Source organism: Myxocyprinus asiaticus, chromosome 9, assembly GCF_019703515.2.
Source record: "Myxocyprinus asiaticus isolate MX2 ecotype Aquarium Trade chromosome 9, UBuf_Myxa_2, whole genome shotgun sequence".
NCBI lineage: Eukaryota > Metazoa > Chordata > Actinopteri > Cypriniformes > Catostomidae > Myxocyprinus > Myxocyprinus asiaticus.
In genome coordinates this window covers 50675979-50690059 of record NC_059352.1, presented here as the reverse complement: position 1 = coordinate 50690059, position 14081 = coordinate 50675979, and the positions used below count along the sequence as shown (strand labels likewise).

Sequence of the window (14081 nt, the reverse complement as noted above, 5' to 3'; positions counted from 1 at the left end):
GTTTTGGAAATATACGGGATCGGGAGTACATTTATTGGTTGGATTAAGTTACTTTATAGACACCCAGTAGCAGCGGTACAAACAAATGGATTAATTTCAGATTATTTTACTCTGGATAGGGGCACCCGGCAGGGTTGCCCTCTTTCCCCATTATTGTTCTGTCTTGCCCTGGAACCATTAGCAGACGCGATAAGAAAGGAGGATGATTTTCCAGGGGTGGTGGCGGGTGGTGTGGCACATAAGCTTCTGCTTTACGCAGATATTTTATTATTTGTCTCTGACCCCAGTAGATCTATGCCTTGCCTCCACAGAATTATGAACTCCTTTTCTAAGTTTTCAGGATATAGAGTCAACTGGTCTAAATCCGAAGCTTTGGCTCTGACAGCGGTACTGTCCAGTAACGGCTTTCTAGCCGGGTGCTTTCCAGTGGCCCAAACAGGGCATTAAGTATTTGGGTATTTTATTTCCAGCAAATTTGTGTGATTTAGTTAGAGTTAATTTTGACCCCTTAATAAAATGGTTTTCAAGCGATGTGGGCAGGTGGGATTCATTACATTTATATATGATTGGGAAGGTTAATGTTATTAAAATGAATTGTACTCCAAAATTCAATTACTTACTGCAGTCTCTCCCTGTAGATGTCCCCCTCTCTTATTTCAAGCAATTTGATAGCAGAGCAAAGTCCTTCATTTGGAATGGTAAGCGTCCCAGGTTAAATTTCAATAAGTTACATAGGCCAATTGACAAAGGTGGGTTAGGCCTACCCAAGATTTTGTTTTATTATTATGCATTCGGTCTTAGATATTTGGCTCATTGGTCGCTTCCACCTGAGAGAGCCCCTCCCTGGTTATATATTGAAAAGGAAGTTCTTGCCCCTATCTCGCCACTGCAAAGCCTTTCGATCAAACTAGCCGGAGAGGTTAGGTCGCACCCAGTTATTTTGCATTTGCACTTGATATGGACAAAAGTGTCCAGAGTGTTTAATTCTGATATTTATTTAAATGTAGCCTCGAGCATATGGCTGAACCTTAAACTATGTATTAATAAGTCCCCTTTCTGTTGGTCGGATTGGATTGTGGGGGGATTAATGCACACAGTGACCTATATGATGGTGGAGTATTGAGACCTTTTGAAAATTTGGTTCAACATTTTGGCATTCTCAGATCTCAGTTTTATAGGTGTTTACAGCTGCGCCACCTACTCTGCACTGTTTTTGGGAGTGGCACGCAACCCCCCCAATTGTGCTTGCTGCTTTTGGGAAGGGTCATGAGGCATCAGTGTATTACTCCCTGCTAATTCAGAGTCTGGGGGACAGAACTTTGAATTCTCTCAAAAAATTATGGGAGAAAGATCTAAACTTAACATTGGAGGAGGGGGTGTGGGCTAGGATCCTAAAAAATGTCAAGTCTGCATCTAGAGATGCAAGGGTTCGCCTTATGCAATTTAAGATTTTACATCGATTTTATTGGACCCCCTCCAGATTGTATAGGCTTGGTCTTAAAGACACACCCACCTGCTGGCGATGTCAATCAGAGGTTGGAGACATAACTCGTGTTTTTTGGGGGTGTGTTGAGATCCAGGAGTTTTGGTTGAAAGTTCAGAGTTTCATATGTGATGTATTGGGCACTCGGCTTTCTCTTTGCCCCAGACTCTGTATTTTGGGCGATGGGGTGGTCATCGACGTTGAGAATCGGCACATAAAGAGTTGGGTCCTAACGAGCGTCATGATCGCCAGACAGGTTATTTTAAGGGGTTGGAGGTCGGTTGGAGCACCCTCATTTCATGAGTGGTGCTCGGAGATGGGGAGGGTTGTGGCCTTTGAGGAAGGGATCTATAGAAGGCTGGGAAATCTGGGGTTATTTGATAGGAAATGGGGCAGATATTTGGTGTTTTTGGAAGGCTTTTTAGGAGAGGTAGTGGAGAGGGATCTATAGGTTTAAATATGTGTGTGCAATTTGATTTTTTTTTTTTATATATATATATATGCTTTTATTTATTGAGTGTGCATGTTTTTTTTTTTTTTTTTTTTTTATATTTATGACCACTGGGGTGAGTGTTTGTGTCGGGTGGGGGTGTTTCTGGGGGAAGGGTTTAATTGTATAATTTGATTCCGCATTTTCTGTGATGTTTATGTAATTTGTAATTTGGAACAATTTACTGCCGTTGCCTAATTAACATGTAATCATGTAATCCATAAAAAAGTAACTGTAGTCTGATTTTGAGTATTTTAAAATGTAATTTAATCCAATTACAAGTACTTGATTTTCATAATCTGATTACGTAATCCAGATTACATGTAATCCGTTACTACCCAGCACTGTCGGTCTACCTCTAGTGGGTAGAGTATTACAGTACTTCACAGAGGATTCAGCAATTACTGTTAGCAAGAAGTTTTAAAAATTACGTTGAAATCACTCTTATAGCTTCTACAAAAGCATACATTAGTGGCATTGTTTAACAACCTTGGATCTCTTGTACATCTGTTGTGAAAAGTTATTGTTAAAAATCTATTTCGTGAGGGAACGTTTGGTATTTTTAAGCCTTACTGTTGTGGTCTGTTGCATTAAAATATATGAGAAATATAACAGAATTGCAAATAGTAAGGCACCATACAGTGTCTAAAAACATGTCTGCTATGCTCAAAGGATATGTCTTGACTTGCGCATTTGGCACAGGACAAAAGAGGCACTCACAGCCTTTAAACCCTCTTTTGAAGCTCTGTAATCACTTCAGAAGAGCACAAAGAATGCAAAAATTGTAAAAGTGGTTGAAGTTAAAAAGTCGATCTGCTCTCTTGAGATAAACACTAATTTAACCTGAACAAGAATCTTCGTCATCTGTAAGCCTCCTAAAGTCTCTCGTTTCAGCTGTCAAAATCCAGCAACTTCTCAGCATGTCTCTCCTCCTCCTCCTTTCCTCTTTTCTTCAGGACACTGTTGTCTTTGTCTCAATGCCACTGTAGTTTAACTCTTCACAGAGGGAGTTTGGCACAATGTTCTGCATTCACAGTGCAAAAGAGCATTCTCAAACCACTGTCCACCCACATCACACAAACATCTAGAACATCTCAGTGGTGACTTCTTTATTTATTCTATTTAAATAGAGTGTTTCTGTTGCTCAACTGGTATGCATAAATGTAAAATGTGACATAAAGATTCTTCAAGGGCTGCCTTACATCATATGTTTTCCAAATTGTGCAAGAATTTAGAGCGTTTTTGAAAGTCTACATTTTTGGGGAGGGAAACGCTGTTCTAGTGTGCATAAGAGCCATAAACATACTTAAACAATGAGCTGTCAAATGGAGATGTATGTGTGTGGACATCGCCTTAAATTTAGCAAAGATCCCTTGCTTAACCTTGTGCGATTGTATTTTGGTTTCTTTATATGCAACACATAATTTAAATAATAAAAACCGACTGAATACTGTTCACAAGACTCTAGACTGTCATTTAAGAGTTAAACTTCTGCCGCACCGAGTCACGTGACACAACAACATGATGTTGATTTCCTTGAAGTGCTCCTACGAACGCAGCGCCAACAAAAGTGTGTCTGGTAAGAAACCTCTACTGTTTTTCATTGAAACCTGTTTGGTTGTAAAGAGTACTGTCTCTAGTTTCGTTTGATATGCCGTTTTAAAAAATCAGTTCATTTTTCTCATGTCAGCACACTGATAAACATGATGTCCACATACAAGGATTTTGGGACATTATTCCATCAAAAGTAGAAAAAAAAAACATGTTAGTTATTTTGAATAACTTTCAACATTAACACATCTGTGGGTCATTTTGCTTCATTTTAATATACATTTTGTTATGTTTTATTTTGTTATCATTGTGCAATACGGTTTTGTTTATTAACATTAGTAAATGCATTCCTGTATTTACTGTGTATTATCACATTGAGAATCAATGGGTTCATCCAAAAGCTGAAAAATGTTGGTTTTGGAGGCTTTATATGGAGTTAGAAGGAAAATGATGTGCATTTAAAACTGTTCTGAGACCAGTGCAGACAGACAGCACACTGGAGGTTAAGTCATTCACTAAATAGGGAGCAAGGGAGCATCCTATAGCTCTCTATGCAGCTAAGTGCATTCACTCCTAAAATCTGATCAAAAGTTCAGTTTCAGGCTGCAGATGATGTTTGGATCACTCAACATGTTTGACAGACATGAGACAATGATAATCAGTACATAGATTCAGAATTTATAATGTATCGTTTTATTTTAACATGGTTGACAGTGATTGGATGATGCTGGACATTACTTTGAATCAGAATTAATTATGATAATTTCTGATGTAATGTCTGTAACGTCTCAAAAACATGAATAACCAACACTCCTGGAAACTATTTGATGAAAAAAATCTGACTTTTTTTATTTTATTTCTCAACATAGTCTCGCTGTCCACATATGAGGACATCAATTTTTAAGAATACTATTTGCTCTAGAAATTTTTGATTTTCTTTTGCTTGTTTATTAGGTGCTACTAGTCACAAATCAAATAGGGAAATGATAGAGTCCTAAAGTTGGCTATATGGTTCTTTGGGGATTGAAAAAGCTATTGAAGTTTAATTATGAGTTCTTCAGATCAGTGTTTTGGTTTCTGGATTCTTTAAAGCACCAGGACAGATATGGTTTTTGAATGAACTAGAGACTAAAAAGTTCTTAGTAGAACTTAAAAAGTACTTCATGCTAGATCTTTTGGTACGTACCCAAGTCCATTTGATGTAAGAGTTTGGTTTGGTTGGTGTGAAAGCTCTTACAGTAATCATGCTTTTACATCCAGAACATGTTAAATCTTTACAGTCATATATCACCTTTGACATTTGCAAGTCTTGTGAACACATCTGTCTCGCCAACTTATTTGACAGCTTGTATGTTTTATTGACTCTCTCCGCTGTATGCCCTGCAGATGAAGCAACAACTCTGCGGTTTCTCACTGAGTTCCAAGACTGCAAAACTGACTCCAAATAATCCTGAATACCATATTTCATTGGATTTTGATTGGAGGTCATGGGACTTGTTTCCAAAATAAATATTAACAACTCAAAACACACAAAAGACATGCTCAGATCACTTAGAGTTCCCTACAGTGAATTCTTGGAACACTGTGTCAGCTACAGTATGGCAGAGAGGAGGGCAGAATTAACGGCCTTAGGGGCCGTTCACATTAGAAAATAACAGATGGAGCGCAACGGAAATATGCAGAAGGTGCATTTATAGACTCATTAACACCCATAGACCTTTGCTAATTTATAAACAGTAAGTGCAACCTAAGGGGTCGTTCACATGGGCATGTGTTTTTGCATTCAAGCAGGAGGTCTTGCAACTTGTTTTTAATATGACACACCACTTTAAAAACATATAATAAACTGGGAGACATGAAACAATGGCCAAAGATGTCTATGTAACTCATTTGTACATAGATCAACAATCAAAAAATAGTGCACATGTAACACAACAACTCGTCCTGTTTGAATGCCTAATATACCCTAAGAGGTATATTCACACAGGATGTTCTTGCATTTAAAAACGGCCATATGGGGCACAACGAAATAGAACAAAAGGCAGGGGTCTCGAAAAATGTTTTTAAAAGTTGAATTGTTTATAGTTTGACACAGCACCTTAAAACACAGTGCTCCTGGCAAAAGACTGTGAAAGAAACAATTAGCAATGACCGAAAGACTTGTGTCTGACACATGTGTATTGACCAACAATCAAAATACAATGCAGACGGAACGCAATATAACATTTTTGGCTATTTGGGGCTCACAGCAGTGGTTATAGGAGCACAAATGAGACGTTTGTATTTGATGTCTTACAGAAATCATATTTCACTTTGTGATTCTTTTGAAAATATTTCGAACTGTGGTATTAGGGCAACAAAATTAACTATACAGTCACAGTCCTGAGAATGAGAGCTTTCATTTGATATATAATTTGTCCATTTAGGTGCTATGTGAAGGACTTTTATTTTCATGTAAATATTTCTACCCCATTCCCTCTAGGGAGCGCTAATTTTCAACGCGAATGTTTTGAAGCTTTATTTTGTTATTTTAAGTAACATAAATGCAGAAGCAATGGTTATCACTGAAAATTTCAGATTCTAAGCTTTCAAATGATATGTCATATGATACTTTAACTTTTTTTTTGTGTTTGTTTTTTCTCCCCTTTTCTCCCCAATGTGGAATGCCCAATTCCCAATGCACTCTAAGTCCTCGTGGTGGCGTAGTGACTCGCCTCAATCCGGGTGGTGGAGGACGAATCTCAGTTGCCTCCGTGCCTGAGACCGTCAATCCACGCATCTTATCACGTGGCTTGTTGAGCGCGTTACCATGAGGAGGTTACCCCATGTGACTCTACCCTCCCTAGTGAACGGGCCAATTTGGTTGCTTAGGAGACCCGGCTGGAGTCACTCAGCACAGCCTGGATTCGAACTCACGACAACAGAGGTGGTAGTCAGCGTCAATACTTGCTGAGCTACCCAGGCCCCTGAGACTTTAACGTTTTAAGCATAAACTTTTTCATGATATAGCACATTTAAAGGGTAATAATGCTGTGCTCATGCAGCGAGACACTGAAAAAACTGAAAAAAACAGATGTGGTGCAAATTTTGAAAGCATCTGTACATAGAACAACAATTAAAAAATAGTGCAGATGGAGTGCAAAAATACATCCTGTATAAACAAGCCATAAAGCGATAGATCACCCAAATATGAAAATTCTGCCATCATTTACTCAATGTCATTCCAAACCCATATGAATTTCTTTCTTCCACTGAATACAAATGGACATGTCTGAAATGAGTTGAATCCATACAATGAAAGTCATTGTGCCTGATATCTACTTCAGTTCCACGGAAGAAAGAAAGTCATATGCGTTTGTAACAACGAAAGTTGAAAAGAATTTTCATATTTGGATGAAACATCCCTTTTTGAACCTTTAGGTCACTGGAACATCAACTGACTGTGAACATCTGGATGAAGGACAACATGCTAATAGAAAGCAGAAGTTCTCTTTGTTTGCTCTTCAGGATGTCAGAGGGGTCAAAAGCTGGCGAGAAACAATCCACGATGCATCATAATCCTGGAAAATGTGTTGATATTTGTCTCTTGATTTATTTGAGGTAAAAAGCCATAAAAATATTTCAGCCACCAGTACTTGCAAGAATTTTACGACATGTCAGACACGGTGTGGTTACCCTCAGTAAAGTGTTGTGTTAGCCTTGCAGTTTTACAAGAAAGATCTTTCCTAAATTTCCCTCATTCACTCGTTTCTTTACTTTTCTATGCTTAATACTTCACAGCCGACAGTGTTTCAACAGCTGTAACCCAACATCTTTAGTATGCCAAAACAAATCTGAAAATCAACACTAGAGCTCTCTTTCAAAGCCCAGTGAGCTACATTTTTAGATACCTTCTCATGGCCAAATTCTAATTCACCAAGATGGCAGACGAAGTGTGAGAAAATAAAAATATGTAATAGAATAACAAAAAGTATTGTTAAAATAGTTAAATCTATCTAAAAAAGGACTATTTTACCAAATATTTGTGTGTACTATGTATTTTAATGCTTAGAGGAACATGTTGTGATCTTAGCAAACATGCTAACACCAAACTCGAGAGTCGAGTCTCATGTGCGGTTCATAGGCTATTTGTAGTTGCTGCCTATGTAGGGCGTTCTAAATTCATAACTTGTGAGGTTACATTTGAATTAGGATACTGCCTTAGCAGCCATTCAGACCAAATGCGTTCTTGCGTTAAACTTAGAAGCAGTGCGACGAATTAAACAGAACAAAGTTGTCTTGAGAGGCATTTTTAAACATTGAAGAACTTTTTAACTTGACATGGCATCGAGAAAACTAGGCGCTGAAAAAACAAAATGTGATACGCAGCACAGTGGACAAATATGTCCATATGGTGCATGTTTACATAGAAAAACGATTGAAAAACAGTGCAGACGGATGCAAAAGCACATTTGGTGTGAACAGGCAAGCTGCTTGTGTAGGCAGTAGACAGCAAGGCAGCTCACAAGTTTTTGGAACAGAACAACACTCACGTAAAACATCCAATATGCCCGATGACACGAGAGAAATTGCGTCTTTAGCTTAGCAACATGTTAATCCTAAACTCTATAGAAGCAAGTCGAATTTTCAGTGCGCTTCACATGAGGAGCGAACAGAAATGCTGCCTATATAGAGCATTCCAAAGTATACTTCGGTTTTGATGCAAACACTTAGCATATGCTTACGGTCGAACACTCAGCCTTTTAAATTATACCAAAGTCTTTTTAGCAAGTCAGTCCACTGGCAGCCATCTTTGTAACTAGGGGCGGGGGATATGACCAAAATCTTATATCATGATTTGAGTCATTTCATATCACGATTGCGAAATATGTCATGATATAGAAAAAGTTTTCTGGAAAATCAATAAAAATTGGTTTAGATATTAAATAACCATATTGTAATGCCTATTTTTGGAACTTCAGTAAGTGAATTAAATACTTAATAAATTAAAACTACTTCCTCTTTATTTGGAACAAGTCAAACAATGTCAAAGTAAATAAATAAAAATATATATCGTCATATCGCCCAGCCCTGTTTGGAACTCTCTCGGGCAGCTATATTTCTATGTAAACAAGCAGCATACAAGTGCACTTGAACGAGGAAAGACCGAAATCTCCAAAACGGTTGGTCAAGATTACGATCAAAGAACATATTTCAAATCAGGATTAAAATCTGACAACACTGGTATCATAAATTGTTTCTTTAGCTCAGTTTGCACAAAAAAATGCAATCTTCCTGGCTTGTATAGCTAATGCGCATGAGCGTTCTCGACTTGATTGACAGGTGATGTCTGTATCTAAAAGGTGATTGGCTCTTTTACCTGTAAGGTGGGACTTCCTTTCTACATCTATGCTGATGCCTAATGTTCACATCTAACCAAAGTATACTTTGGGCTTCAGTCACTTATGAGGTTACATTTTGGTAAGGATACTGCCTTAGAAGTCAGCGACCTGTGTAGGCAGCTCACTAGGTTTTAGATCACCCAAACAATGACGTAAAACACCAGTTTTATCTGGTCTGGCTGAATCATATGAGAATTCCCATGCTGTTTTTGGACAGGGTAAAAAAAGCAGTTTTCTGGAGAACCAGCAGTTTTAAAGAAACTCTTTGCTATTTTTAACAATAAACCAACTTCTGTGTGGACGTGTAGTTTGAAAGCTAGCATTACAGAAGGCCTGTATGTGTGCCTTATGTGGTGAGGTGTGCATTTGAGTGTGTTGTGTTAATGTGTGTACTTGTGTGAGTGTTTCCAAGGTCTGCTAGAGGTCGTAACAGGCTCGAACACAGCATGAGTGTTGTTTGTGTGTATGAATGTGAGAGTTTGCTCTAATGGTGTTTTTCTCCAGTGAACGCAGCTGTTAACTGGTCAGTTTGGTCGCTGTGTAGGAATACATGTGTGCAGGTGTGCAGCCCTCACAAAAACATATCCACCATTTCTCACAAGAAGTCCTGAAACTTCTATGTGCATATTCTAACATTGCAGCAGGACAACCAATGTACACTTTGTTGAAAATGCACAAACAAGAAAGCTTGTTCAGGTTTTGTCAAGCAGCAATGGCAATTCACCGGCAAAATTCACTCTATATTGCTCTTGAGGTCAAAACCTGAACTATAGTATCATACAGCAGAGAGTTTGACCTGTTGACCTATTGGGTGTCCAGATGGAGAATTGCAGTTATCACACTTACCGACTTACAAATTTGTAATCTGCCTTCGAAACTGTAATAGCTTGAACTATTTGCGAAACCATCTATTTACATTATCAGATAAAAAACCGAGCAACTACAAAACAGTATGTTTGATTGATTGACTTTCTACTGAGTTACGATACTGCTTTAATACATGAGATCCATGTAACAATATTTATTTATTTATTTATTTATTTATGTGTGCATTCATATTTCCTACTGTTCAATTAATGAAGAAGCAGGTCGTGTAAATAAAAACAAAATCTGAAATTGGTTTTAATCGCAATCCAATTGTGGCATATGTATATTGCTATGTTTATTGTGTTGTGAGGTAGTTGGCCCTACTTTTAATAATGTTCACTTTAACAACCTGGACAAAATATCTGATCTAAAGATTTTGTACACTTTTTGTTTTTCTACTTTACGACTGGGGGACAGCTTTTTAAACTTGTAAAATGTTATTTATGCTAATGTTATTTATATTAATTTAATGTTATAGTTGAAGTACAGTATGCAATTTCTGCGACACAAGCGCCACTGAACGGAATTGCAAAAATAAACCTTTTCAAAACAGCTTTCCGAAAACGCCCTCGTCTGCTGCTGTTCAAACAGTCAGATAGTCCTGCCTAAACGGGTCACTCAAAACAAACACAGGAATTGTGATAGCATTACAGTGACAAAGTTTACAGTTAAATTAGATGAATCAAGTAAAAGCTGATGTTAAAGTACTTTCTTACTATAAGCAATTTCTAGATAAAATTTCTCGAAAACTGTAAACTTTGTCACTGTAACGCTATCAAAATTCCTGTGTTTGTTTTGAGTGACCTGTTTAGACCTGCCCCCACAACGTTACTCAACCAATGGCATCAGTTGGGGGCGGGTCTAAACGGGTCACTCAAAACAAACAGGAATTTTGATAGCGTTACAGTGACAAAGTTTACAGTTTTTGAGAAATTTTATCTAGAAATTGCTTACTTATAGTATGAAAGTACTTTAACACTGAAAAAGTTACATCAGCTTTTACGTAATTAATCTAATTTAAAGGATCATGACAATATCAAACAAATCATTTGCTTTTTGAAATTCACTGAATTTTGCTTTCATTGGTGCGGCAAATTCTTAAGTGCAATCAATCTTAAAGGAAGGTTCCGGGTTAAGTGTGATTTTATCACACTAAAATCATATTAACATATATAATGTTTACATTTTTTTACTCTATTTTTAATGAGTGTTCAGGCCTATTTTAATGTTTATGGATTGATCCCATTCACTTCCATTATAAGTGTCTCACTGTAACCTCGATTCTTGCTTTTTTGTAAATTAAGGAGGGACGAGTCTAAATAATAATTTATGAAATCAACATTATGCCACAAATGCTGATGATTGAGCTGAACTTATATTGAACCTGGAAAATGTCTTTAATATTATATTTGACTGCCATAATATCAAACAATGCATAAAGCTGCAGAATATAGTGGTTACATTTGGCAAGTAATTGTCTGTCTGTTTTTAGAGATGAAGACCACAAATAACAGAAAAATGCCACATGAGAGAGCACAATGGTGGAAAGACGTGTATATAAATGTAAGTGCAGCTTAGTTCTAGCAGGAAGACTAGCAGCTGTACATCATCGCACCATTAGCTAGGTAACTCCTAGCCAACCACATGTAAGCCATCATTTTATAAGTCTGCTCACAATCTATCACATTGCTGTTTCAGTGTGCTAACACTGCAACCTCCACCACCCCACCACCACCAGTTGAGTCCCGTCCTGCACGGGGGTAGGCTCCTCGCCCCTGCCTCCTATCTCCGGCAGGATCTGATGGTTCCAAGTACAACTTCTTCAGACCGACAGATGGGGCTTATGCCAAAGAGAGACATTGCATTTCTGTTTTATATTCATCAAATAAATGTAATCTAAGACTTTACTCAAGTCTGCATGTCTTCCTGATCCTATCTGAGGGAGTGTAGTGGAGTCTGCAGTAATTTCTGCTTTGCATATTTAGATTCCAGTTGGCATAAACTCTGAATCCACAAACATTCCTCAGAACATCCCTCTCTTCTACTCTACCCGACACGGAGTAAATCATTTTATACCAGAGATATAAAACACACCTGCCCAACTCAAGCAAAACAAAACATAAAGCTTGTGTAGGCTGTACAACTCGCAGCCAAACATCATCAGTCATTCAGAGATGTATAACAAACGAAATGCTATAGAAAGAAACCTGAATATACTCTAGAAAAGATGAGTAGATCTAGCACAACAGAGGTTTTAAGATTTTGAAAAATGTAAGTTAAGTATGTTAACATGACTAATGTACTAAATCGGAACCCCCTTACTGGTCTGTTTCCCAACTGTACTTCAGTAGCCTTGTTATCAGTAGTTCAGCAGGTCACTGGTGCAACATCACAAACGGTGTGTAGAAACTCAAATAAAAAAGTCTTATTTACCATCTTGACGACAGTGTTCCAGCTACTGAGCTGTCATCCTCAAATCTGTGATCCCTAACAAAGGAAACTCCAAATCTAGTTCTGGAAATGCAATGGCACCATTCCCAAGATTTCTCACATCCAAAGGTGATTCCATGCTATCTGGTTTGGGGAGGGTAGTAGACCTGGACTACAGTGGATTACAGCCATTGTGCAGCAAGTCATTACAAGTTTGTACAAGAGCAGAATGCCTGCTGAAAACGGCAAAGTCTGTCGTCAGCTCGCTGCAGTGTTTTGACGGTAAAGTGATTTTTTTCAGGGAGGGAGGGAAAGTAAAGGGTCGGAGGAGAGTAGGAGGTCTTTCTTTTAGAGGAAATCCCCCGAAGGCTTTTCATACTTCTCTCAGTGGCAAATCATGAGCGTCCCTTCTCTCTCTCTCTCTCTCTCACACACACTCACACACTTGGTCAAACAAAGAGACCACTAAAGCCTCCCTAAATTCTTTCATTTCCTTTGTACAGTTCAGTTTCTGTTCATTTAAACAAATCAGTCAGAGACAGAAAGAGCACATTAATTATTTCTCTTTGATGCCGAACTCTTGAAATGTGTAGCTCACTCTCTCTCTCTTTCTCAGACACACACAAACACATGAATATTATTTACAGACTTTTTCAAGAGGAAACTGTGGAATGAAAAAACATTGCAGGTTTCTATGCCAAAGCAGGAATGTAAATGACACAGTCGGGGAGGGAACGTTTTTTTTTTTTTTTTTACTTTCACCACAGTGGCTGGTGAATGGTCAGTTTTACCAGCCTTTTTAAAAATGTTATACTTTATATTATATTTGTTATTTTATTTTTATTTTTGTTTAACTACAGTCAAGCTACTTTTTTGAAAAAGTAGTTAGCTATACTACAAGCTACTGACATTTAAAATGAAAATAGTTTTAGATATATAACAATAGGATGATATAAATAAATTAGAATATAGTGCTAAACAGCAGCAATACACTTAATATTTAACTTTAAAAAAAAGGCAAGGTTCACAACACGATATAGCTCGTAGCTCGTTACTGGAAAAACTACACTATTGTGAAAATCGCCACTGAAAAATGTAGTTAAGAAGAACTCATAAATGTAAAATAGAACTAACAGCTTTTCTTTCTTTCTTTCTTTCTTTCGTACTTTTGTTCGCTCTTTTGTTCGTTCTTTTGTTCATTCTTTCTTTCATTCTTTTGTTTGTTCTTTGGTGCGTAGTTTCTTTCGTCAGTACTTTCGTTCTTTCTTTCTGTCGTTCTTTCATAATTTTGTTCGTACTTTCGTTCAAACTTTCTTTTGTTCTTTTGATCTTTTGTACTTTTTTAGTTCTTTTATTATTTCTTGTGTTCGTACTTTTGTTCGTTCTTTCGTACTTTTATTCATTCTGTAATTTCGTTCGTACTTTTGTTTGTACTTTTCTTTGCACTTTTGTACTTTCGTTCTTTTGTACTTTTGCTTGTACTTTTGTTTGTTCTTTCACACTTTTGTTTGCTATTTCATACTTTTGTTTGTCCTTTCATTCAAACCTTCTTTCATACTTTTGTACTTTCGTTAGTTTTTCGTACTTTTGTTCTTTCCTTCTTTCGTACATTCGTTGTTACACACTTTTTGTTTTTGTACTTTTAATTCTTTCTTTTGTTCTTTCGTACTTTTTCGTTTGTACCTTTGTTCTTTTGTACATTCTTTCCTTAGTGCTTTTGTACTTTCTTTCATTCTTACTTTCGTTCGTTCTTTTGTTCTTTCGTACTTTTGTTCTTTTCTACTTTCGTACTTTTGTTCTTTTGTACTTTCATTCGTACTTTTGTTTGTACTTTCATATTTTTGATCTTTTGTACTTTATTTCTTTCTGTTGTTCTTTC

General features: G+C 37.3%; 1 protein-coding gene across 5 annotated transcripts in view; it reads right to left on the bottom strand.

Moving 5' to 3' along the window:
• quo (quattro) overlaps positions 1–12484 on the bottom strand; it is a 64692-nt gene extending 52208 nt beyond the window's left edge. For all 5 annotated transcript variants that reach the window (XM_051706354.1, XM_051706357.1, XM_051706356.1 and 2 more), the window contains exon 1: positions 12206–12484. In XM_051706354.1, the coding sequence (XP_051562314.1) occupies positions 12206–12208 (3 nt within the window). In that variant the 5' untranslated portion in view covers positions 12209–12484. The remainder of the gene's footprint in view (positions 1–12205) is intronic.
• Between the last annotated feature and the right edge of the window lie 1597 nt (positions 12485–14081).